The sequence below is a fragment of the Anopheles moucheti genome, chromosome 2 (assembly GCF_943734755.1).
Source record: "Anopheles moucheti chromosome 2, idAnoMoucSN_F20_07, whole genome shotgun sequence".
Classification (NCBI taxonomy): domain Eukaryota; kingdom Metazoa; phylum Arthropoda; class Insecta; order Diptera; family Culicidae; genus Anopheles; species Anopheles moucheti.
The window spans coordinates 80,664,724-80,688,938 of record NC_069140.1 but is presented as its reverse complement, the minus strand read 5'-3'; the positions used below and the strand labels follow the sequence as shown (position 1 = coordinate 80,688,938).

The window sequence follows — 24,215 nt, the reverse complement described above, 5'->3', positions numbered from 1 at the left end:
CACATCAACCGCTTCCGGCGTTATATTCGATTGATTTGTGATATTTTTTTTCAATTCGTTGTTGGTTGTTTTTACAAAGCTAAAGTGTTTGTTTTTTTACTCGGAAAAGTTCCATACTTTCACAATAAACCAAGAATGTATTAAAATGATAAACTTACGGTAGGTTATCGGAGCTGAACATGATGAATATTTACGGCATTTGAGCGAATCGTTTGTAGTCGATCTTTTCCAGCTGTACCAACGGTTTCAGTTGCTCGGCAAAAATACGCATATCCTCAGCGATCGCATCCTGGCCCTTCGGTGCGAGCACGGATAGCTCCACCAGGTAGCTCTGGGAAATGGGTTCCGTCATGTTTTTCAGTATTTTAGACACCGTAATCTTCATGCGACCCTTCCGGAACATGTATCCTTTGGTGGAGTACTCAAAATCCAGACGGAATCCCATTTCGGTTAGAAAATCAATTACCAGCGGAGTGCAAGCAATGTCCAAGCTGCTTCTAACCAGCGTTGGTCTGGTCCGATCGCCCAGCTCCGGTTGACCGATGTAACGTAGCTGTAGCGGTGCTTCCACGTCTTGTGCTCGTCGTACCCGTACCGTCATTACCGGTGTCTGCAAGGATGTGTGATAGAACGTAAGGATAACATTAGAATTTACGGTGCAGAATTTACATGCAGAAAATTACCTTCTCGGTTGGTAACTTCAAACTGAAGCACATTTCTATATCACTGAACGTTTCCGGACTAGCATCAACGTTGTCGCAAAGTCCTCGCAATCTAAAACCAAGAATACATGAATTGTTTTATGCTTTAGAACGAACCTCTGGCGGGAACCCCATACCGGTGTAATAGATTTTCTGCCGCTGAATCTAAAATTGAGCCTTGCAGCAAAAATTCCTGATTCGGTATAATGTTTGAGCTTAGTGCCTGCTGCAGCAACTCGGCTGCATTAACCTGTGCACCCATTACGCGACGGAAAGGTATAATTTAACACACAAAAGTAACAAAAACGCACGGACGCAAGGTAAAATTGGCGCAGTAGCAACAAATACCCAGGCTACAAAGAACCCACGAAAAGACCGATTCTTTGTGTTTATACTACTAGTTAGCGAGTTCATTTGTTTCAAAATCATTTGTACGGGATATTAAGCGAAAATTCGACGTAAAATTATATTTAGAGCAGGTTTCTTATTTTTTCATACAACTTTTATGCACAATCAGACGATTTTTCAACAATTTTCGTTTTAAAGCTAACAATCACGGGCGTTGGTGTTGTTGTTGTTGGTATTTATACTTGACGTTTTGAATTGGAACCGAAGCGCGATTAAAAACAAACTAAACGCTGTATACATAACAAGTTTTTTTAAAGAGTTTCTGATATAAATTGCTGCTCAGTGCTACGACAAATCCTGTTGTAATGGAAGATCAATTTACAAAACGGGTCAAATATAGTTCATATTTGTATCGCTATCGGGATGCAACAGCTCGCAGGTCAGCTGCAATGGAACAGGTCGAGCAAGATCTAGCTCCGGAAAGTAGTGCAAATGGTATGAGATAAAAGGAATTATTTGTGTATGATTTTGTAATAGGACTTATGTTTTGAATTACAGTTATACCAAACAACCTAAATGAGGATACTGCTCCCATTCCTTTTGCTTCAAACGAAACTGAATACAATGTCGGCGAAACAGAATTCGAATCAGTCGAAACCATGGAGGAATCAGGAAATGAAGATTTTATTGTGGACTATTTACCGGAAAGCTCTGACGATGAACCGATAGACGAAGAACGCACAAATGGTTATTGTGTAGAAACCGCCTTACGTCGATGGGCAATAAACACGAACCAAACGTATGATTCTATCAGTCAAGTTATGGAAATCATACGTAACGTGAGTTCCTGTAAGCTTCCAAAAGATGCTAGAACCTTACTGAAAACTAATACAAATGCCTCTAAGAATATTGTAACGATAAACGGAAGCCAGTATTGGTATCATGGTATAAGGCAGTGTCTGCTGAATAACCTAAGGTACGTAGGCAATATAAGTTGTTTGAAACATTATTTACTAAAAAACTGTTTCGATTTGTATTTAAATTTACAGCGATAGAAACCTCAATTCGTCGTCTAAGTTGCAGCTTAATGTTTCTATAGATGGATTGCCTATATTTAGAAGCAGCAATCTTCAATTTTGGCCAATATTGATTAACGTACATAATGTACCTGACGCTCCAGTGATGACTGTTTCAATTTACAGCGGATCTACAAAACCAGGAAGCATCGAACAATTCCTTCAGCCCTTCGTAGATGAAATGAATTTTCTTACGAAAAATGGGATAGCCATCAACAGCAGAACATTTAACGTTGAATTACGAGTGATTATAGCTGATTCACCTGCTCGGGCATACATTAAAGGTAAAATAACAAAAATTACTTTGTGTATTGTTTATAACCTAACACGCTTCTTCCAATAGGTGTTGCTGGTTACAATGCACGACATGGCTGTTTGAAGTGCACAACAGTAGGAAGAAGCCTGAAAAGAAGAACTGCATTCTCTACAAAGAGTGCACCAGAGCGAACAGATCAGGGGTTTAGAATGCGCATTTATGGTGAGCATCACAAGATTGATTCACCATTGTTAAAGTTAGAAAACTTCGACATGGTAAAGCAAGTAATTGTTGCAGATGCATTACATTTATTAGATTTAGGAATGAGCAAACGAACAGTAGTCAGCCTAATGGAAGGAAGATTTGGTATTAAAAAAAAACTAACTCCCATACAAATTAATAATGCGTCTGCAATGTTGATCAACATAAAATTACCTTCTGAGATACATAGAAAGTTCCGATCTCTTCGTGAATATAAACACTGGAAAGGTTCAGAATATTCCTCATTTTTGTTTTACGCCAGCATTGTAGTACTCAAAGACATAATGGATGAGGAAAAATACCAACACTTTATGCTGTTATTTTGTAGCATTACAATGTTTTCAACTGAAATTTACAAAGCGCATTGGCCATTAGCGAACACCTTGCTGAAACTTTATGTTCAGCAATATGCCAATATATATGGCCCAGAGTTTGTATCGAGCAACGTACACAATCTATTGCATATTTTTAAAGACGTTCAACAATATGGTTCACTTTGCAGCATTTCATCATATCCCTTTGAAAACCATTTACAATACTTAAAACGTTCATTGCGCAATGGTTGGAAATGTTTAGAGCAGACTATTAACAGATTGTCCGAAAGGGACGTTTATTGTACTCGTCAAACTAATGCAATCCAAAATTATCCTTCCCTTCAATACAAAGCTGGTTTCGAAACGTTGCATGTTCGCGAAGCCTTTCTTTTAAAAAATGGTGAACGTAACAATTGGTTTTCGACTAAATGCGGTAAAGTTTGTCAATATAAAAGAGCACATCAAGAAGAATCCAACATTACAATCGTTGCCAAGAAGCTATCGCGAACTATCGATCATTTTGCTTATCCTTTTCATTCAAATTTTCTTCACATACATCGTGGAAATTTCAGCAATGTTGAACAAACAAACTTGAATCTTACTGTTGAGGACATTAAATGTAAATTAGTGATGATTCCTCTCTCTCAAGAAAATGATTCTTGTTTTGTTCCCTTGATACATACGCTAGTAGAATAATATGTGATAGATTGTAACACAATTTATTTTTAGTAAAAAGAAACATAACCAAAACCGGTAGGTTCTGATTGTTTTTGTTTAATTCACTATATATCATTGTTATAGTATTACATTGAGTTTACATTCTGTTTGAACATTAGGAAAAAATGACTATCAAGTAATTTATTTTGAATGTAACTTGAACTAACCTAGTTTAACACTAAAACTGTTAATAAGGAAACTTTCGTACGAGAAATAACATTATGATAAAACATTGAATTGATTATAAATAAGAAAAGTAAATAAAAAATATGAATATGAATAATATAAAAAAATATAAATATGAAAAGTATTGCAAAAAACATTCCTTAAACTTAAACTTAAACTTAAACCCTACATTTGTCGGTGTCGATGGTGGGTGGATTTCACTTTGCCTAGAAGATGCAGCCTTTGGCCGGCATGTTTAAGTTTATTTTGGAAGAATTGTTTAATTTTTTGTTGTGTTGGAGTCACTCCGTGGAACGTTCCGATGTGTTTATATAAAGCTAAAATATTTACATATGTACACATAGGTATCTTATTATTTGGATGTCCGATACCCGTCCAGCTCATCTCCGTCAAAAATGCTCTTCCGAATAATAGATCCATTGCCGCATGTAACCTCTCTTCGGAATTATCAGTTGGGAGTTGGCATTCCAAATAATCGTGTAGTTTTTGTTTATAATCCGGCATTCCAAGCTGTTGTTCAAATTCATCCAAGTTTTCTTTAGTGTTAATGGCTTCCCATTGGAATGTAGATGTTGGTACCAATCCCGACCGAGGAGAAAGCTTGTCTAAAATTAAATCCAGTTTGGCTTTAATGATGCTTTGATTTTTCTCCATAGCACTCATCCTTTTGTTGCGATCGTTTTCATGGTCCTGTTGTCGTTGTTCAATGCGATTTAATTTTTCCATTGCTGCGTCTATTTTTTGATTTAATAAGTCCATATCTATATGTGATGTACTGCCAATAGAACTGTGTAGTTTGGATGTTGATGCCATAGGTAGCCGTTTGATGTTTGCGGGAAGACGGAGAGGTACATTGCGGTTGTGTTGTTGCGAATTGGAATCGGTAAAACTGTTTTCTTTATTGTCGTCATCGCATATATTGGATTCTCCAAATATTTGTGAAACTAAGTTTGTATGTAGCTTCGGTTGTGGGTTAGGAGCTGTAACACAATAACCAAAACAAAATAAAATATGTATACCGTTCCAAAATTTTATCAGACGGGATTTCATTATTTGATTTACCTGCACTTTGAGGCTTTGCGGATAAAACCATTTTTCCATTATTCATTTTTAGCAATACAACTTTGCTTTGTGTGCTGTAAAAATGGAATAGAGAACATGTGGATTGTTGTCTTACATTAATGTGGGCTATACATACTTTTCCATGGTAGCTTTTATTGGTCTTCTATTGCACTGTCAACAACACTACCGTATGGACCGACCGGATCGAGGGATGCGTTTTCCACAGATGATGTAAGTATAAGTTCGAATCTCAATTAGCTAAATATATGAATGAAGTTAACACAACACTAACAAATAAACATGTTGCGGCTCAACCAATACCGTGCACGGAATGTGAGCGGGGAAAAAGAAGAAAAAAAAACCCTTGTTTTTTTCTTTTTGCTTGCAAAACCAAACCATTTTTTTATTTTCTTGGCAATCAAGATACATACATCGTCTAGAAATATATATGTATACCTCATGCGTACGCCATGACAGTTGGTCCGATGAGGTGTTATTAAGACGTCTTTGCGCCGTCTTTGCGGGGACGAAAAGACCGCGCAAAGACGTCTTTTCATGTGACGTTTTGGAGCATGGGATAGCAAACAACACAACCAAGGTCTATGAAGTGTACAGGTCGGTCCGTCTAGAGCGATTTGGCAGCTGAAAACGAAAGGAGGAAGAAGACCGGCGCGATCAAAACACACATGTGTTGATCCAAGCAAAACGTTTGGCCGCATATAAAAGTATTTAAATTGAAGCGATAGAAGTCAATTATGCATGATGAAACATGCTCAATTTGAGTTTTCGTTTTGGGCAATGAATATCACATTATTATTTAGATTGATACAGTTATCGAAAACACGCATATTAAACTTTTGTATCCGAGACACCGTATGTTAACTTTAGGCCATCAGGTTAGGCGTGTGTTTCACCATCATACAGCGTATATATTGTCGAAATTGTAGAACAACTTTTAATACCATGTTTTTGGTAAACTTCTTAGAGCTTACTAGTAGGAAAATTATATAATTTATAATACAAAGCGTTGCTTATTGAAAAAGCAAAACTACTGCCGTGATCAAAACTCGTACTTGTTTTATGTGTTGTTTGTTTTGATCCGAGAATTTTTCTGCTCGGAACTGTCAAAATTGCGTATGTATGTATTAGTACGAAAAAGAGCGACGGACCCACCTGTACTCTGTTAATTCACCTTGAACACAACAATCAGCTGTCAGTTTAGAACGGATTGCACAGCCAAGGTTAGGATATACGGGGTAGAGTGTTGTGTAGTACCGACGAATGTAATCCATAAATTACAGTATTTAATATAATTTTAACAATACAGTTTTCTGTAGGTTTGAAGGTGGTTAATCGAAAACATGAGCCATTTCCTTTACACTTCTCGTTCGCCTTTACACAACTTCGACATAACTTGAAAACCCCTGTATAGCTAGCCCTGTTTAGCTACCTTGATTATGTATTGTCAAAAACATATGTTTTCGTGGAAACTCCGGTCACTATAGAGAGAGCGAAAGCAGTTAATTTCTCATCCATAATCGTGTTATTTTTTTGTAATTTAAACAGTATTAATGTTGCCGAGTTCAGAATTCAACTAATCGTGTAAATAGCTCGGACTTTAAAAACAATTACAACGCAAAAACATTCCTTGCTAAAAGTGCTATCTGCCTTCGTGCGGCATTTCGCTAGTATGCGTGTACACGTGCTGCAAGTACATGTAATACAGACCATCAACACAAACAAATAGCAATCGCGATTGTAAATTACACAATCCTACCCCACCGAGCCAGGCATGTTTCCAGCGTAAGGTTAGATCCACTTCATTCGCCACACACGCTTTACGCCTGGAACGACACACGCGCTCGGTACAATTTGCAAATCATTCCTGGTGTGACACCGCCGCCTAACTTGCTTACCAATGTCCTCGGTCAAGCTGCATAGCAGTATATTCCATCCAACACTACGTAAACTACAGTGCCAGGATGTGGCGATTGAAGCGCACAACCTGATGTATCCCGTGTTTTTGGTGTACGAAACAGTTCTCGCTTTGTGTAAGCGTAAAAAAACAGTGTTTTGATCTCGATTTTGTGTTCACTATTCCTTCACAGCGACGACGATGAAGCTGTTCAGCACATTCCAAGCATGCCGGGTGTTGCCCGTTACGGTGGCACCACCTTGCTGGCCCACCTGAAGCCGTTGGTCGCGAAAGGTCTTCAATCGATCCTGGTATTCGGAGTGGTTGACAAGCTGCCGAAGGTATTTTGTGCGGACGATGGTTTCGTACAGCTGCGATAACATGCACCATGAATGCTCATTATCAAGTTGCTTTATGGTCTTCTAATTTTAGGATTCCATCGGTTCGGGTGCCGATTGCGCCACAAATCCGGTGATACGTGCATTGCCCCGACTACGTGCCGCTTTCCCCGATCTGTTGATTGCGTGCGACGTTTGCCTATGCCCGTACACCGATCACGGTCACTGTGGAGTATTGACACCGGACGGTGTTATCGACAACCCGCCCAGCATCAAGCGCATCGCTGAGATTGCCCTGGCGTATGCTAAAGCAGGTGCCCATATTGTGGCACCGTCCGACATGATGGACAATCGCATTTACGCGATAAAGCAAATGTTGCGCACCAGCAACTTAGATAACCGGTGTTCGGTGCTGTCGTATTCGGTCAAGTTTGCGTCCGGCTTCTATGGGCCGTTTCGTGATGCGGCCAAATCCGCACCTGCATTCGGCGATCGGAAATGCTATCAATTGCCACCGGGATCGAAAGGCATTGCCAAACGGGCCGCGGTATGTTCGACTGTGTTGTAATCAACGTTTCAAAGATTAGAAGTTCAATCAATTGTTGTTACAGAAACGTGACGTGGAGGAAGGTGCCGACATGCTCATGGTTAAGCCCGGCATGGCTTATTTAGATATTGTGAAGCAAGTAAAGGACGAATATCCCGAACTGCCGATGTTTATCTACCAGGTAATGTAAAACACAATAATTTTTTGTATCATAATTGCGACTGAGGATTGTGATATCGGGGTTAGTTCCCCAAGGCAGCGTTCTTAGATTCCAGAATCTTCATCCTTCATGAATTTATAAGTCTTCTGAGAGTCGAGTAATGAATTGCATGATTCTTCATTTATTTGAATAGCCCTTCTCAAAAGATTCGTTAAGCACAACAATAAGGATAACGTAAAGTAAACACCTAGGTCCGCTTCAAACAGCTGAAAAACAAAACAACGAAAATGCTAGAGTTCATTTGTAAGCTGCCGTATCTCTTTCATCTTTTGTGTGACCAAGGTGTTTTATGTAACTTCGTTCCTTTCAATTTTGTTGTTCAATAGTGTCCTAGTCTTTAGATTTATTGAGAAATCGAATGTGATTCTCCCGCGAGAGCCATAATAAGCATAAATTAATCATTTCTATTAACACTTTGAATTCAGTTCATCAATGTAACTTTGAAATAGTGAATTATTATAGCATATCTTCATGTAATCAATATCGCAACAATTTATATTTTAAGGTTTCCGGAGAATATTCGATGCTGCTAAACGCTGGTGAAATTGGTGCCTTTGATTTGAAGACTGTTTTGTGGGAAGTGCTGATAGGTATGCGCCGTGCCGGTGCCGACTGTATAATATCCTACTTTACACCACTCGTCCTCGATTGGTTGAAGGAATAATTTATCCCGTTTATTAGAAATGCATAGGTTGTGGGATACATCTCTGTTTTATGTGACAATAATTGCTTTGGAAATGAATCTACCGGAATATAATTCACAACTGAATGGGCTTTTCTTTTATAAATTTCTCTAGTGATATATCATAACGAATTAAATATTAATTAATTAATTAATTTAATACTTTCGGTGGATACTCATGTTCGTAAGAATGGTCTTCCGTCTTAAAGTACACGTTGGACATCTGTTCCGGGGATTTCCCCATTCAAAATTCCCCCATTGACCCGATATTTTACTTTCAAAACAAGTTTATGCTCACAATATGCGTGTTTCTCTCTCACTTTATTGCGAGAGAATGTGTATCAATCACTGAGAGGTTTACAGCAGTACGGGGGATTCTACTTGATCGTCGCATGATCTTCGCGAGTCGTTTGTTTGCTGCGTACCAATCTAGACGTAAGTTGCGTGACAGCGCACACGCAAAGTGTTGTTTTGTTTAAGGTCAATAAAATATATGCCCTCTTTTTAGCAATGGCGAATGATTTGGTTGAAACCCTCTTTGAAGCGATCACGATCGGAGATGCAACGATCCTGGAACAATGCCTTCAACAGGCGACCATCGAAACCGTGTTGCAGTTTCGGCGTTCGTACGGCGAATCTCCGCTGCATTTGTGCGTGAAAATAGGCGGCGTGAGTCATCTCGGTGTGGTGCGTTGTTTATTGGCGAGCGGATTGGTTGATAGTACTACCGTCGATAGCGAAGGACAAACCGCGCTCAAGTGTGCAGTTGCGAATGGAGACAGCGAGTTGGTTGAAGCTCTGATAAACGTAGAAATTGATGGACTGGATGATGCAACCGCATGCTACAAGATGTTGAGACATAACTCGCTGCAGATATTCAAAAAGTTTCTTCTTATGAAGCAGTTTAAGGAGGAGGACGAATTTCAACACCTAGCGAGTGCGTTAGTTCAACTGAATGTGAAGAATGTGCTGCTCTCGGAAGAGCTGCGCCTGTTCACGCTGTGGAAGCTGTCCGACTATGGCTTTCGGAAGCTGTCCGGTGACTGGCCCGGTACGAAGGATCCAAACGAATGGAAGAACCATATCGACGTTATAAGCGACTGTTGGCGTGATATAAACGTGCGGCACAACACTCGACTGTACGCGGATGCTGACGATCTGTTCCTGCATCGATTGCAAACCGTGCACAACCATCTGTACTTCCTGAAGCACAAACAATTCCTGGCGCATCTTCCAATGCAGGAGGCCATATTTTGTGTGGCCATCTTTCTATCCATCTTTCGCCACCCGGAACAATTTCAGGAGTATCGTCTGATGGTCAACAAATGTCTGGTGATAGAGTTTGTGCGCATGGTGAGCGAACAGTTGGCAATAGTGAAAAAGTATCTGGAAGGAACCGAAACGGAACTGTTGACGATAGTGAGACAAAGTGAGTCGTCAGGTGCAGCAGAGAAAGACAAACTGATCCAGGATCTGTTGTCCAAAATAGATTCGTCGGACCTGCCGAACAAAGCACACGTGTTGAAGCAACTAAAGGAACGAGTGGAGAGTACTACTGCCGCAAACAAGGATAGCTTAATCAAAGATATGCTGGACAAGGCGAAAAGAATCGATAAACTGTGGACCGGAGAAATGGCCGAGAAGATAAAAGGGTTGGAAAAGACGAACAGAGAGCAATTGATAGAGCAGATCGGGAAACGTTTGCGTCACGTATCTCATCCACAAAATGTAGTGAATCGTTTGATGGGCGATTGGAAGAAGGGAAAAGCGACCGAAATCATCGTCGCGGACATCGTGTCGGGCGAATCTTTTCATCTGTCGCATCTGATGCGTGGTAAAGATCGTCGCATCAAACGCAAACTGTTGAAGTGTTACTCCAAAACCAAACAATATTACTCACTGTACAAGACCGTGTTCTATTGCGAAAACATCGTACGAAATCCTAATGAAATTCCGTCACAATCCACCTACGCTGAGACAGCTTTTATGAAGCGAGCGGTGCAGGTATTTGGCGAAGCCATCAAGAACACCACCAACTCTGCCAACATGCCGGGAAAGGCTGCGGACGCAGTGAATTCAATGTTGACAGAACTCTTCCCCAGAATGAACAAATCGTTTCGGGAAGTCTTTTCGCACAGTATTTCATTAAAGAAGCAACTGTTAGGCGAATCGCACGACAAAAGGCTCTTTGGATCGATTCGTTCGCATTTGGGCATGATGAGGATGGCGTTCCAGCTACTTTATGTCGTTGCCATCGCGGATGTACGACAATCACTTTACGGTTATATGCGCCAGTGTGACACTTTTAGAGAGCTGCGATCGCTGGTACTGTACATCGGTGATATGGAAAATTTGGAACAGCGCCAGCTAGCATGCTACAAACAGGTGATGCAGTATTTCGATGAAGCGAAAGCCACGTTCGAGGAACTAAGAACAGAACCTATCGGCGAAACGCCAACATTCCGACACTTAGAGAAGCAGCTTCAAGTGAAGCGCGACATTGTGCAAAAATTGGAAAATTATTTTAATGAAAACGATAGCTTTAACTACAACAGCATAAAACGAGCCTGTTTTTCTAGCGACGATTTGGCTTCCGTGCGAAGGTTGTTCGATTGGAAGCTAACAATGAGATGGGCGGGCGAATTCTTCCAAAAGGTGCGCTCATCCTGGCAAACTAATCACGTCGAATCGTTGATAATAGAATGGAAGGATCAACGTTTGTTGAAGTACAACCCTGCCGTAATTGCCGGAATTCTTAAGAATGGCTCCACCGCAATGGAGTGCATCGAAGAATTCGAATACATTGTGCATACGCGTCAGTTGACGGTGGATCTCCGGATCGCGGACAAGATCGACGAGGAAGCGTTGCAGCATCTCAATAGACGTTTGAAGTCTTACTACAATGATATCTTCTTCGTCGACAACAAATGGAAGGTGCTGGAAACGTTCTGCAAAGACCGCAAACTCCCCTGGAACAAGGAACTTGTCCGTGAGTTGATCAAACGCGATCGAGATCATTTACAGCAGCTGTATGACAACAGTCGCAAGCAGTTGGGATCAATTCTGGAAAAGTATGGTCTGAGCACGGTTGATGGATTGGTTTCGCGGTTATTCCGGCTCCCAACTCGGATGCTCAGCGCTATCGAACACATCCAGCTGGAGCTTTGTGAGATGCTGTACGCAGTGGGATACTTTGGTGATAGTTTCCATTACCTGAAGAGCCGCATCCCTATGATACAGGGGAAAAACTACCGTAACTTCTTGGCCCATGATACGCTGTCCTACAATCTGCTAACGGATAGCTCGATGGAGAAGATCGTGATCAATGCGTTTGTGTTCTCCAACACCGAGGTTCGACTGTTCGGTAACGCTGGTGTAAACAAGGTTAAGATTGCCGTTCCAACGTTGTCTCAAATGAACCACTGGGTTGAGCTTCAGCATCGATTGCTGGAAGCATTCCGATCCAAAGACATCCAGACAATGCAGAAGATAGGACGGGAAGAAGGGGCAGAGATGAAGGGTCGTTTTTGCTTTACGCCGAACAATTCATACCTCGCTTCGGCATTCTTCCAGCTTCCAGAGCTGGTAAATCCTTGTAACGCTGATATGTCCGTGGTAGAGTATCTGGATCAGTACTTTGCCGGATTTTTGGATCGATGTAACGATCCAGAATACCAGACTTCGATGGCATTAACATTTCGAGACTTTCAGGCAGTTTACGATCGTACAATTGCTCGTGGTGATCGTTTGATACGCGACGAGATGTTTGACTGGGAGGAGCTAATGACCCACGTTCGCAAAACAGACCTGTTCGTCCATCTGGTAGCGGTCGTTAATAGGGGCGCCATTTTGAGAACGCTTATCGAGCACGGTAACACGGCAGGTGTTCGGGAGATGCTGCCGTTCTTGGAAAGCTTCCACTCGCCGAACGATCGTGGCCCGTTAGGCGATGCGTTACTTTATTGTGTGCGATCGATTGCGGATCTGTTGCTACCACGATCGTCGGTACCTCATCCAGCGATACTGCTGCTTGCCATCATCTTGCACTGGAATGATGTCTTTACAAACATGATGGCAAAAGCGGATATTGAAGCAAACACATTCGAATTTCTGCTGAAAACCACCGTCCAGGCTAGAAACTATACAGCCGCGGTATATCTGCTGGAACATGAATCTTTTAGACGTTTTATTCCTGACGCATTTGTGGCTTGCTGTGCCTCAGCGGCGCGTATGGGTGAACAATCCGTCTTGCAGCATTTGCTAGAGCGGTGTCCTACCACATCGATTGAGAATGCTAGTTTAGCAGATATACTTCATCAAGCCGCATTAAAGCAACGGTGGAATTGTGTGCAGCTACTATTGGAACGTGACATTCCAGTGGATCGGGTGTTTACGGACAACATGCAGGAGAAACAGTGCACGTTTCTCATCCTCGTAAAGTACGGTCAATGTCGACTGCTTCAGAAAATCACATCCATTAACCACGAGATGTTTGGGACGGTTGCAAAACATCCTTTTACTGTGGCGGTTCAAAACGGTAAGACATCAGACAGAATGATTCGTTCGCTGCGCGCATTAGGGTTCGATTGGCTTGATAGCTCCACAACGCTACACGCAGCGATACGAAGCAAGCATAGGAAGGCGTTTGAACAGATCCAGAAGCTTGTGAATGAGAATTGTGTGGTGAATCCTTCGACCCATCTTGATCACTTCCGACATGCGTTAATTGTGCTGCAGCGGTGGAAAATGATCTCGTTCGTAGAGGAGTCAAAGTCATACGGATCATCTTCGTTATTTTCTGCTTTACAAGCAGATGATCATGCAATGGTAAAAGAGTTGCTCAATTGGGCTCGTCAAATGCGGAAGATCGAGGAGCTAGGCATTCTTGAGGGTATCGTTTTTGATCGTGATGCAGTCTTAACTCGTTACGGCCAAAGACCGGATGGGTTAGCATTTTGGAATACACGTGACAGCTGCGAAGACATGATAACCCGGATGGAAACTTGTGCCTTGTTGGGTGAGATGACATGGCAACGGTTTACGATTAACGCTCAGTCCTCCACCACAGTCGCGTTCCATGTGTTAATCACTGAGGATGAAGTCATAGAGCCTTTAGAAGATCAGACATTTGTTCTGCGGGATTCAGCGTCGTTGGTCGAAAATTTGAAGGATTTCCTAACGATTGTCAACGCCTCGCTAAGTAGCTTCACCATAATTTTTGCCGAATTTACCACAGACAGCGGAGCTACGAGATACTTCTGGCAAATCGAGCAAATTAGTTGCATCTACGACATACTTCTCCCATCAGAGAAGAGCATTGATTTAACTGATTTAATCAATTACAAGAGTTGGCGAGGTGAAACACCGTTGCACCATTGCTTTCCGAGAGATACATTCGAAATGGTGAAGCTCATGGTTGAGAACGGTGCCAATCCGCTGTTGGCGGATAGCAGCGGCATGGCCCCAATCCATCTTGCACTCCTGAACTCACAGGACTATGCCGTAGGGCGGTATCTGTTCGACGAGTGTGTTCGAAAGGATTTACGCAACGAAAAGGGTTGTACCGTGCTGGAATTCGATGATGGCAATGGTGGTAACAGATTGATACATACCGCCATAATGGCTGGTCGGCAAGATATCATAAAACGGTTGCTCGAGCTTAACGTTGATGTGTCGGTGGTGAACACTTTCGGTATAGCACCAGCACAACTGGCTGCGAGTATTGTCGTTCAAAACACGTGTCGCATACTAAAACTGATTCTTGATTACGACGCCAGCTCGATTGACTTGTTCGACCACATGGATTACACCTTGCTGCAGTGTGCGGCACGGGAAAACTCGTTGGAATTGATGCAGCTGGTACTGCAGTACAAACCCAACTTACAGAAGCATCGTAACGGCATGACGGCGCTTGGTATAACTGTTCTAATGAAGCACATCGAGTGTGCCAAGTGTTTGATTAACTATGCGATTGAAAACAATATCCGAGGAATTACTAAAGCGGATGAAAATGATCTCGTTATATTGTCGATGTTCGGCGACAACTATGATCTATCAAAGATGTTGCTCGAGTACGAGTTAGGACACACACTGGAGGAAGTCGATGAGCGAGATCTACCCAGAATCAAATCCATTCTCGAGGGGTCTTTACCCATAATGCCGGAAGTACCGATAGCTCGTGTAGTGCAGGTGCAACAATACACTGAATCGCAACGCTTTCTGGACGAATTGCTGATACTTGCTACCTCGATCACAGATCAGTAACAATCATCTAACTTTAAGACGTACTTCAATACGATACGCATATATGGATATACGCATTTTATCTCAAACTCTCTCAGGAAACAAAGAGATCTGAACTAGATTTATAAGCCGAATTTCCTATGCTTTCAGGGTATACACTACACATCAATGATACAATGTATTCAACTTTGACAATAAATTAAGTTTTACATTATGTTCAACAAATTTAGTAACCAAACGCCACATTCTGTTCCTGAATGATGGGGGATATAAATAATGAGAACAACAAAAAGCACACAGAAGAATTTGACTACAAATATGTTGCACACACGACTGGACACACGCAATTGCAGGAGCTCACAGTTGAACACGTCGTTCTTCTCCACACACCTTGCTCACAAATATCGCCAAGGGTAGCTCGAGGATCGCTCGAGGAGATGTTTAAGATACTTTTCGTATCTTGTGTCTTCTGGAACGTAGGAGCTTTTTTGGAGTCCATAGTATGCACGCATTGTCAAGATATTCTCTCTGGCCGCATTCAACAGCCTGTAGAACTTGCGAGTTTCCCTCGGCTGAGGAGTTGTGCATCAGTTGTTCGTTTGTGTTAGCTACGTTAACAATTATACGAATAACAGGAATGTAGGATTGTACGATCATGGCGAGTATAATTTGCGTTACAACAGTGAGTTCGCTAAACAGTTCGCAGAGTTCGTCATTGTAGCTGCTCATCCATTGTCCTTCTGAGCATCTTCCTCTCGATCGAGGCTAAGAGAGTTTCGTCAATTTTGGATAAAGTCCATGGCTCAGAGGCGTTTGTGAGTACTGGAACTGTATAAGTTGTAGATCGCCCGGCATCCTTCGTCGCAAGAGGTGTTATGAGTGCGTAAGTTAGGATTTATTAGGTTTAGAGCCACCTGCTCAATGCTTTGATAATCCGCTTCGTAGGAGGGCTTTAAACCAAGGTTTATGTGATCAGCGTATGCCAGGATCTGAATTGACTTTTAAAGGATGGTCCTTGAAGTTTACTCATCCTAGTTGTGGATGGATCTCTCGAGCCCTAAGTTGGAGAGTAGACCCATCTCCTTCCATCCACCATCACCTGACATGTAACGTTGGTCATTGTCATTCGTACTAATCTGGTAAGTTTGACCGGGATTAAAACCGTTCGAATCTTGCCAGGGACTAAGGCATGGAGACGGACTCTTCTGATTGTTGTTTAACAAAGCTCTGGAAGGTGTCACGAGTAGCGCGGGCTACGATATCCGGCTTACAATTTGTTCGACTACTCCAAACTAGGGCCCGCTCCACCCTCCGTGAAAAATGTCCGCAAGTCTATGTGAAAGAGGTCCAACTACCCGACATTCCATAGTACTAGGTTCTCTCTCTCTCGATCGATTGATCCGATCTTATTCGTTTATCGGTATATGGTTCTTCATTGACCGGATTATGCGTATGTGATCCATAACGCTGGTGGTGAGCGAAGAGAGCAATATGCGATCGTGCGTAATCCCTACCGTTCCGGGATCACCTTTGCATGGAAGTGGCGATCCCATGTGCTCAGTCGTTACCGTTGTTGATCATCGAGCATTGTTTATGGTGTGCTATTGTTGCGTCTACATCCTAGGAAGCAGCCCTTGTAAATCCAGCCCGATAAGCATAAAGCGGCGTCCGTCAACACGTTGACTGCCAAGCCTTTTTGAGCGAATTTCTCCGTCAGGCATCGGGAATCGCTATAGAGCAAGTGCCACATACTCATATATGTTTGTGAAAAGCGCTTCGCCTGCTTATCACCTGTGATCATTCCTCCAGATATCACGATCACGATAATACGATAAGAGCTTCTTCAAAATTCATCCAAAAAATCAAATCAAACTATATCTGTTGGATTTTATATTACTCTTCCGGGATTATATTGATTCGTACTCATAACAGACACATATTCGTATCACTGTACCATTATTGTTATGCTTAATTATGTTTTTTGTCCGATTTGGTCCTTGTCACCGAAAGCTTGTTTACGAAGTAATAACAAGGCCCGGTCAAAGGTTCGTTGTAATGTAAAAAAACTCAACCAAAGATGCGCGAAGAATGCTTCACTATTTTACACCATAAATAATATTTCTTATCAACTAAATATTTACGTATTGAATCTCATAATTTGTTAGGCACGTGTTTGCTACGGGGTAAGGTAATGCAAAGTTGTTTGGTAGAAATTTCCCCAGTGTACACATTCTGGCACTTTCACGACGTAGGGGAAGTTCGGTGCCGTCGTACCTCGGTCAAGTCTGCGGCCGACTTTTATAGGTCACTTGACGTGATGCGACCAAATCAGCCCCAACACTTGGAGATCGATTACTTCGCCGGTATGTTTGATTGTTATCATCAATGTTCTCAACACATGAAAGCGATATCAATGTGTGTTGTAGATGACGAAATGCTCCAGGTAATGCCCAACTACAAGTAATATTGAGAAGCAACAAGAAGAAGATCCGGGGTGCCTACTGTACTTCCTCCAGGTAATGTATAGTTTGATATGATGATTACCAGCTAGTATCAGAACAATTTCTATATTAAGGTTCCCGCAGAGCATTCGATTTACATCATCTCCGTTTGTAAGAGAATAATTGGTCTGAAAAGGAATCTATCGGCATAATGTACGTAACAGAGGAGGTTATCGTTTATCAAATGCACGAGTAATACATCATCAAATTTCACTATCATTGTGTCTTTCAGGTATGTTACTGCTAGAAGCTTGAATGTACAAAAAAGCGTATACAATTCACGCATTTTGATAGTGTGCGCCACAACCACGTGTGTTTCTCTCCGAAACAAACGCGTGTTACTGTGAGAGAATGTTTATCAATCGGTGAGAGGATAATAGCGGTGCTGAGAATTCCACTTGATCGTCTCACGATCTCCGCGAGTCGTTTGTTTGCTGCGCACCAATCTAGACGTAAGTTGCGTGACAGCGCACACGCAAAGTGTTGTTTTGTTTAAGGTCAATAAAATATGTGCCCTCTTTTTAGCAATGGCGAATGATTTGGTTGAAACCCTCTTTGAAGCGATCACGATCGGAGATGCAACGATCCTGGAACAATGCCTTCAACAGGTGACCATCGATACCGTGTTGGAGTTTCGGCATTCGTACGGCGAGTCTCCGCTGCATTTGTGCGTGAAAATAGGCGGCGTGAGTCATCTCGGTGTGGTGCGTTGTTTATTGGCGAGCGGATTGGTTGATAGTACTACCGTCGATAGCGAAGGACAAACCGCGCTCAAGTGTGCAGTTGCGAATGGAGACAGCGAGTTGGTTGAAGCTCTGATAAACGTAGAAATTGATGGACTGGATGATGCAACCGCATGCTACAAGATGTTGAGACATAACTCGCTGCAGATATTCAAAAAGTTTCTTCTTATGAAGCAGTTTAAGGAGGAGGACGAATTTCAACACCTAGCGAGTGCGTTAGTTCAACTGAATGTGAAGAATGTGCTGCTCTCGGAAGAGCTGCGCCTGTTCACGCTGTGGAAGCTGTCCGACTATGGCTTTCGGAAGCTGTCCGGCGACTGGCCCGGTACGAAGGATCCAAACGAATGGAAGAATCATATTGACGTTATAGGCGACTGTTGGCGTGATATAAACGTGCGGCACAACACTCGACTGTACGCGGATGCTGACGATCGGTTCCTGCATCGATTGCAAACCGTGCACAACCATCTGTACTTCCTGAAGCACAAACAATTCCTGGCGCATCTTCCAATGCAGGAAGCCATATTTTGTGTGGCCATCTTTCTATCCATCTTTCGCCACCCGGAACAATTTCAGGAGTATCGTCTGATGGTCAACAAATGTCTGGTGATAGAGTTTGTGCGCATGGTGAGCGAACAGTTGGCAATAGTGAAAAAGTATCTGGAAGGAACCGAAACGGAACTGTTGACGATAGTGAGACAAAGTGAGTCGTCAGGTGCAGCAGAGAAAGACAAACTGATCCAGGATCTGTTGTCCAAAATAGACTCGTCGGACCTGCCGAACAAAGCACACGTGTTGAAGCAACTAAAGGAACGAGTGGAGAGTACTACTGCCGCAAACAAGGATAACTTAATCAAAGATATGCTGGACAAGACAAAAAGAATCGATAAACTGTGGACCGGAGAAATGGCCGAGAAGATAAAAGGGTTGGAAAAGACGAACAGAGAGCAATTGATAGAGCAGATCGGGAAACGTTTGCGTCACGTATCTCATCCACAAAATGTAGTGCATCGTTTGATGGGCGATTGGAAGAAGGGAAAAGCGACCGAAATCATCGTCGCGGACATCGTGTCGGGCGAATCTTTTCATCTGTCGCATCTGATGCGTGGTAAAGATCGTCGCATCAAACGCAAACTGTTGAAGTGTTACTCCAAAACCAAACAATATTACTCACTGCATAAAACCGTGTTCTATTGCGAGAACATCGTACGGAATCCAGATGAGCTTAAGTCGAAATCCACCTACGCTGAGATTGCGAGTATGAAACGGACGGTTCAGGTGTTTGGTGAAGCCATCAAGAACACCACCAACTCTGCCAATATGCCGGGAAAGGCTGCCGATGCTATGGGTTCAATGCTGACAGAACTCTACCCCATTATGAACAAATCATACCGGGAGGTACTATCGCACAGTATCTCTTTGAAGAAGCAGCTTTTGGGCGAAACGTTCGATAGAAGGCTCTGTGATGCGTTTCGTTCGTATTTGGGCATGATGCGGATGGTATTTCAGCTACTTTATGTAGTCGCTGTCGCGATTGTGCGGCAATCGTTCTACGGTACTATGCGCCAGTGTGATACTTTTAGAGAACTACGATCGCTCGTACTCTACGCCGGTGATATGGAGGCGCTGGAGCACCGCCAGCTAGCTTGCTTCACAGAGGTGACGCAGTATTTCGATGAAGCGAAAGCCACGTTCCAAGAGTTAGAAAGTGAACCTATCGGCGAGATACCTATATTCAAATACTTACAGAAGCATCTACAAGTGAAGCGTAATATTGTGAACAAGTTGCGTGAATGTTTCATTGAAAACGATTGTTTTAACTATAGTAGTATACGGAGAGCATGTTTCTCCAGCGACGATTTGGCTTCCGTTCGAAGGTTGTTCGATTGGAAGCTAACGATGAGATGGGTGGGCGAATTCTTCCAGAAGGTGCGCTTGTCCTGGGAAACAAATCACGTGCAGTCGATAACGGTAGAATGGAAAGATCCACGTTTGCTAAAGTACAATCCTTCCGTAATTGCCGGGATTCTCAAGAATGGTTCTGCAGCGATGGAGTGCGTCGAAGAATTCGAATACATTGTACATACGCGTCAGTTGACGGAGGATCTCCGGATCGCGGACAAGATCGACGAGGAAGCGTTGCAGCATCTCAATAGACGTTTGAAGTCTTACTACAATGATATCTTCTTCGTCGACAACAAATGGAAGGTGCTGGAAACGTTCTGCAAAGACCGCAAACTCCCCTGGAACAAGGAACTTGTCCGTGAGTTGATCAAACGCGATCGAGATCATTTACAGCAGCTGTACGACAACAGTCGCAAGCAGTTGGGAGCAATTCTGGAAAAGTATGGTCTGAGCACGGTTGATGGATTGGTTTCGCGGTTATTCCGGCTTCCAACTCGGATGCTCAGCGCCATCGAACACATCCAGCTGGAGCTTTGTGAGATGCTGTACGCAGTGGGATACTTTGGTAATAGTTTCCATTACATGAAGAGTCGCATTCCTATGATACAGGGGAAAAACTATCGTAACTTCTTGGCCCATGATACGCTGTCCTACAATCTGCTAACGGATAGCTCGATGGAGAAGATCGTGATCAATGCGTTTGTGTTCTCCAACACCGAGGTTCGCCTGTTCGGTAACGCTGGTGTAAACAAGATTAAGATTGCCGTACCAACGTTGTCTCAAATGAACCACTGGGTTGAGCTTCAGCATCGATTGCTGGAAGCATTCCGATCCAAAGACATCCAGACGATGCAGAAGATAGGACGGGAAGAAGGGGCAGAGATGAAGGGTCGTTTTTGCTTTACGCCGAACAATTCATACCTCGCTTCGGCATTCTTCCAGCTTCCAGAGTTGGTAAATCCTTGTAACGCTAATATGTCCGTGGTAGAGTATCTGGATCAGTACTTTGCCGCGTTTTTGGATCGATGTAACGATCCAGAATACCAGACTTCGATGGCATTAACATTTCGAGATTTTCAGGCAGTTTACGATCGTACAATTGCTCGTGGTGATCGTTTGATACGCGACGAGATGTTTGACTGGGAGGAGCTTATGACTCACGTTCGCAAAACAGACCTGTTCGTCCATCTGGTAGCGGTCGTTAATAGGGGCGCCATTTTGAGAACGCTTATCGAGCACGGTAACACGGCAGGTGTTCGGGAGATGCTGCCGTTCTTTGAAAGCTTCCACTCGCCGAACGATCGTGGCCCGTTAGGCGATGCGTTACTTTATTGTGTGCGATCGATTGCGGATCTGTTGCTACCACGATCGTCGGTACCTCATCCAGCGATACTGCTGCTTGCCATCATTTTGCACTGGAATGATGTCTTTACAAACATGATGGCAAAAGCCGATATTGAAGGAAACACATTCGAATTTCTGCTGAAAACCACCGTCCAGGCTAGAAACTATACAGCCGCGGTATATCTGCTGGAACATGAATCTTTTAGACGTTTTATTCCTGACGCATTTGTGGCTTGCTGTGCCTCAGCGGCGCGTATGGGTGAACAATCCGTCTTGCAGCATTTGCTAGAGCGGTGTCCTACCACATCGATTGAGAATGCTAGTTTAGCTGATATACTTCATCAAGCCGCATTAAAGCAACGGTGGAATTGTGTGCAGCTACTATTGGAACGTGACATTCCAGTGGATCGGGTGTTTACGGATAACATGCAGGAGAAACAGTGCACGTTTCTCATCCTCGTAAAGTACGGTCAATGTCGACTGCTTCAGAAAATCACATCCATTAACCACGAGATGTTTGGGACGGTTGCAAAACATCCTTTTACTGTGGCGGTTCAAAACGGCAAGACATCAGACAGAATGATTCGTTCGCTGCGCGCATTAGGGTTCGATTGGCTTGATAGCTCCACAACGCTACACGCAGTGATACGAAGCAAGCATAGGAAGGCGTTTGAACAGATCCAGGAGCTTGTGAATGAGAATTGTGTGGTGAATCCTTCGACCCATCTTGATAACTTCCGACATGCGTTAATTGTGCTGCAGCGGTGGAAAATGATCTCGTTCGTAGAGGAGTCAAAGTCATACGGATCATCTTCGTTATTTTCTGCTTTACAAGCAGATGATCATGCAATGGTAAAAGAGTTGCTCAATTGGGCTCGTCAAATGCGGACGATCGAGGAGCTAGGCATTCTTGGGGGTATCGTTTTTGAACGTGATGCAGTCTTCACTTGTTACGGTCAAAGACCGGATGGGTTAGCATTTTGGAATACACGTGACAGCTGCGAAGATATGATAACCCGGATGGAAACTTGTGCCTTGTTGGGTGAGATGATATGGCAACGGTTTACGATTAACGCTCAGTCCTCCACCACAGTCGCGTTCCATGTGTTAACCACTGAGGATGAAGTCATAGAGCCTTTAGAAGATCAGACATTTGTTCTGCGGGATTCAGCGTCGTTGGTCGAAAATTTGAAGGATTTCCTAACGTTTGTCAACGCCTCGCTAAGTAACTTCACCATAATTTTTGCCGAATTTACCACAGACAGCGGAGCTACGAGATACTTCTGGCAAATTGAGCAAAGTAGTTGCATGTACGACATACTTCTTCCATCAGAGAGGAGCATTGATTTAACTAATACGGTTAATTATAGAGATTGGGGAGGTGAAACTCCATTGCACCATTGCTTTCCGAGAGATAAACTCGAAATAGTACAGCTTTTGGTTGAGAGCGGTGCAAATCCATTGTTGGCAGATAACAGCGGCTTGGCCGCTATCCATCTTGCACTGCTGAACTCACAGGACTATGCCGTAGGGCGGTATCTGTTCGACGAGTGTGTTCGAAAGGATTTACGCAATGAAAAGGGTTGTACCGTCCTGGAACTCGATGATGGCAATGGTGGTAACAGATTAATACATACCACCATAATGGGCGGCCGACGAGACATCGTACAACGGTTGCTCGAGCTTCGCGTTGATGTGTCGGTGGAGAACAGTATCGGTGTAACACCAGCGCATCTTGCTGCTGGCATTAACATCCATAACAATTGTCATTTTGTAAAAATGATTCTTGATTACGACGCCAGCTCGATCGATACGCGCGATAACATGGATCATACCCTGTTACACTTGGCGGCACGGACCAACTCGTTCGAATTGATGCACCTCTTAGTGCAGTACAAACCTAATTTGAACTTATCCCACGAAGGCATGACGGCGCTTGGTATGGCCATCCTGATGAGGCACATCGAGTGTGCCAAGTGTTTGCTTAACTATGCGATCGAAAACAACATCCAGGGTATCACACAAGGCGAGGACGATCTGGTCGTACTATCATTGTTTAGCGACGATTACAATTTATCGAAAATGTTGCTCGAGTACGAGTTGGGACACACATTGGGGGAGGTCGACGAGCGAGATCTACCCAGAATCAAATCCATTATCGAGGGGTCAGTTCCCAGACTGCCAGAAGTACCGATAGCTCGTGTAGTACACATGCAACGTTTCACTGAATCGGAAAAATTTTTGCAAGAATTGATGATACTAGCAACCTCAGTTACAGATCGTTAACGATCCTGTTTTTGATTCTTTTAAGCGCCTGCCATTTCTGGCTTTCTAGATTTAATTCTACCACATAGTCGTAGTTCTTGCTACGGGAAAACGATCCAAGTGAGATTTTGTATTCCCGGTCCTGTCGTTTGGAACCTGCGACATTATCAATGGGCCGCCGCCCTGTCTAATTAGCTTCAAAATCCTCTAAGAAAACAACATGATCTGAACCGCATTTCATCTGCTTGTGACGTATTGATCGACAAGTTGTACACAGAATCAGCAAGTTTTATAATACATAAAGGTTACTAATTTTGCAGCAAATACTGAAATCGAATTAGAATTCTTCTTTGTGTTATAATAAAGAAGAAAATGAATGAGAAAAACAAAAAATAGAGATATTCGTTATCAAAATAGATCCACCGATACGAATTCTGCTACATGCAATATGGTTTACACACAATTGCACAGAAGCTTTACAGCAACGAAATGGCCACACTGGAACGAACCGAGCGCTTACACATGGTGTCAAGTACACTGGCCCACCGAGAAGACACTTCACAAGCAAAAGATCCTTCCGAAACACCGTAA

The 24,215-nt window shown here is 43.0% G+C and overlaps 6 protein-coding genes across 6 annotated transcripts; 4 read left to right on the top strand and 2 right to left on the bottom strand.

Moving 5' to 3' along the window:
- Nucleotides 1–142: 142 nt before the first annotated feature.
- Nucleotides 143–1,030, bottom strand: LOC128308727 (mediator of RNA polymerase II transcription subunit 18). Its single transcript, XM_053045518.1, has 3 exons — nt 839–1,030; nt 684–774; nt 143–610 (listed from the first exon to the last, which is right to left on the bottom strand). Exons 1-3 carry the CDS (start codon nt 961–963, stop codon nt 191–193), a joined length of 636 nt encoding a protein of 211 aa, XP_052901478.1. The 5' UTR covers nt 964–1,030; the 3' UTR covers nt 143–190.
- A 678-nt stretch (nt 1,031–1,708) lies between these two features.
- On the top strand, nt 1,709–3,768 carry LOC128299314 (uncharacterized). The gene is made up of 4 exons (XM_053035239.1): nt 1,709–2,025; nt 2,099–2,409; nt 2,469–3,257; nt 3,758–3,768. Exons 1-4 carry the CDS (start codon nt 1,709–1,711, stop codon nt 3,766–3,768), a joined length of 1,428 nt encoding a protein of 475 aa, XP_052891199.1.
- A 256-nt stretch (nt 3,769–4,024) lies between these two features.
- Nucleotides 4,025–5,065, bottom strand: LOC128298760 (uncharacterized). Its single transcript, XM_053034538.1, has 3 exons — nt 5,058–5,065; nt 4,922–4,995; nt 4,025–4,839 (listed from the first exon to the last, which is right to left on the bottom strand). The coding sequence occupies exons 1-3, from the start codon at nt 5,063–5,065 to the stop codon at nt 4,025–4,027; spliced, it is 897 nt and encodes a 298-aa protein (XP_052890498.1).
- A 1,097-nt stretch (nt 5,066–6,162) lies between these two features.
- On the top strand, nt 6,163–8,699 carry LOC128310732 (delta-aminolevulinic acid dehydratase). The gene is made up of 6 exons (XM_053047442.1): nt 6,163–6,204; nt 6,488–6,949; nt 7,030–7,177; nt 7,269–7,721; nt 7,786–7,902; nt 8,447–8,699. Exons 2-6 carry the CDS (start codon nt 6,840–6,842, stop codon nt 8,603–8,605), a joined length of 987 nt encoding a protein of 328 aa, XP_052903402.1. The 5' UTR covers nt 6,163–6,204; nt 6,488–6,839; the 3' UTR covers nt 8,606–8,699.
- A 434-nt stretch (nt 8,700–9,133) lies between these two features.
- Nucleotides 9,134–15,019, top strand: LOC128310731 (uncharacterized). Its single transcript, XM_053047441.1, has one exon. The coding sequence runs from the start codon at nt 9,134–9,136 to the stop codon at nt 14,885–14,887; it is 5,754 nt and encodes a 1,917-aa protein (XP_052903401.1). The 3' UTR covers nt 14,888–15,019.
- A 2,875-nt stretch (nt 15,020–17,894) lies between these two features.
- Nucleotides 17,895–23,938, top strand: LOC128309866 (uncharacterized). Its single transcript, XM_053046349.1, has one exon. The coding sequence runs from the start codon at nt 17,895–17,897 to the stop codon at nt 23,643–23,645; it is 5,751 nt and encodes a 1,916-aa protein (XP_052902309.1). The 3' UTR covers nt 23,646–23,938.
- The last annotated feature ends 277 nt before the right edge of the window (nt 23,939–24,215 follow it).

Bases quoted from the DNA above. Each gene is read 5' to 3' on its own strand.
- LOC128298760 (XM_053034538.1), bottom strand. The intron at 4,840-4,921 runs GTAAATCAAATA...ATTGTGTTACAG, and splicing joins CGCAAAGCCTCAAAGTGCAG to CTCCTAACCCACAACCGAAG.
- LOC128310731 (XM_053047441.1), top strand. From the start codon at position 9,134: ATGGCGAATGATTTGGTTGAAACCCTCTTTGAAGCGATCACGATCGGA.
- LOC128299314 (XM_053035239.1), top strand. From the start codon at position 1,709: ATGGAGGAATCAGGAAATGAAGATTTTATTGTGGACTATTTACCGGAA. The intron at 2,026-2,098 runs GTACGTAGGCAA...TTAAATTTACAG, and splicing joins TGTCTGCTGAATAACCTAAG to CGATAGAAACCTCAATTCGT. The intron at 2,410-2,468 runs GTAAAATAACAA...TTCTTCCAATAG, and splicing joins TGCTCGGGCATACATTAAAG to GTGTTGCTGGTTACAATGCA.
- LOC128308727 (XM_053045518.1), bottom strand. From the start codon at position 963: ATGGGTGCACAGGTTAATGCAGCCGAGTTGCTGCAGCAGGCACTAAGC. The intron at 775-838 runs GTATGGGGTTCC...TCTTGGTTTTAG, and splicing joins GCAGAAAATCTATTACACCG to ATTGCGAGGACTTTGCGACA. The intron at 611-683 runs GTAATTTTCTGC...ACATCCTTGCAG, and splicing joins TGAAGTTACCAACCGAGAAG to ACACCGGTAATGACGGTACG.
- LOC128309866 (XM_053046349.1), top strand. From the start codon at position 17,895: ATGGCGAATGATTTGGTTGAAACCCTCTTTGAAGCGATCACGATCGGA.
- LOC128310732 (XM_053047442.1), top strand. From the start codon at position 6,840: ATGTCCTCGGTCAAGCTGCATAGCAGTATATTCCATCCAACACTACGT. The intron at 7,722-7,785 runs GTATGTTCGACT...TTGTTGTTACAG, and splicing joins GCATTGCCAAACGGGCCGCG to AAACGTGACGTGGAGGAAGG. The intron at 7,903-8,446 runs GTAATGTAAAAC...TTATATTTTAAG, and splicing joins TGCCGATGTTTATCTACCAG to GTTTCCGGAGAATATTCGAT.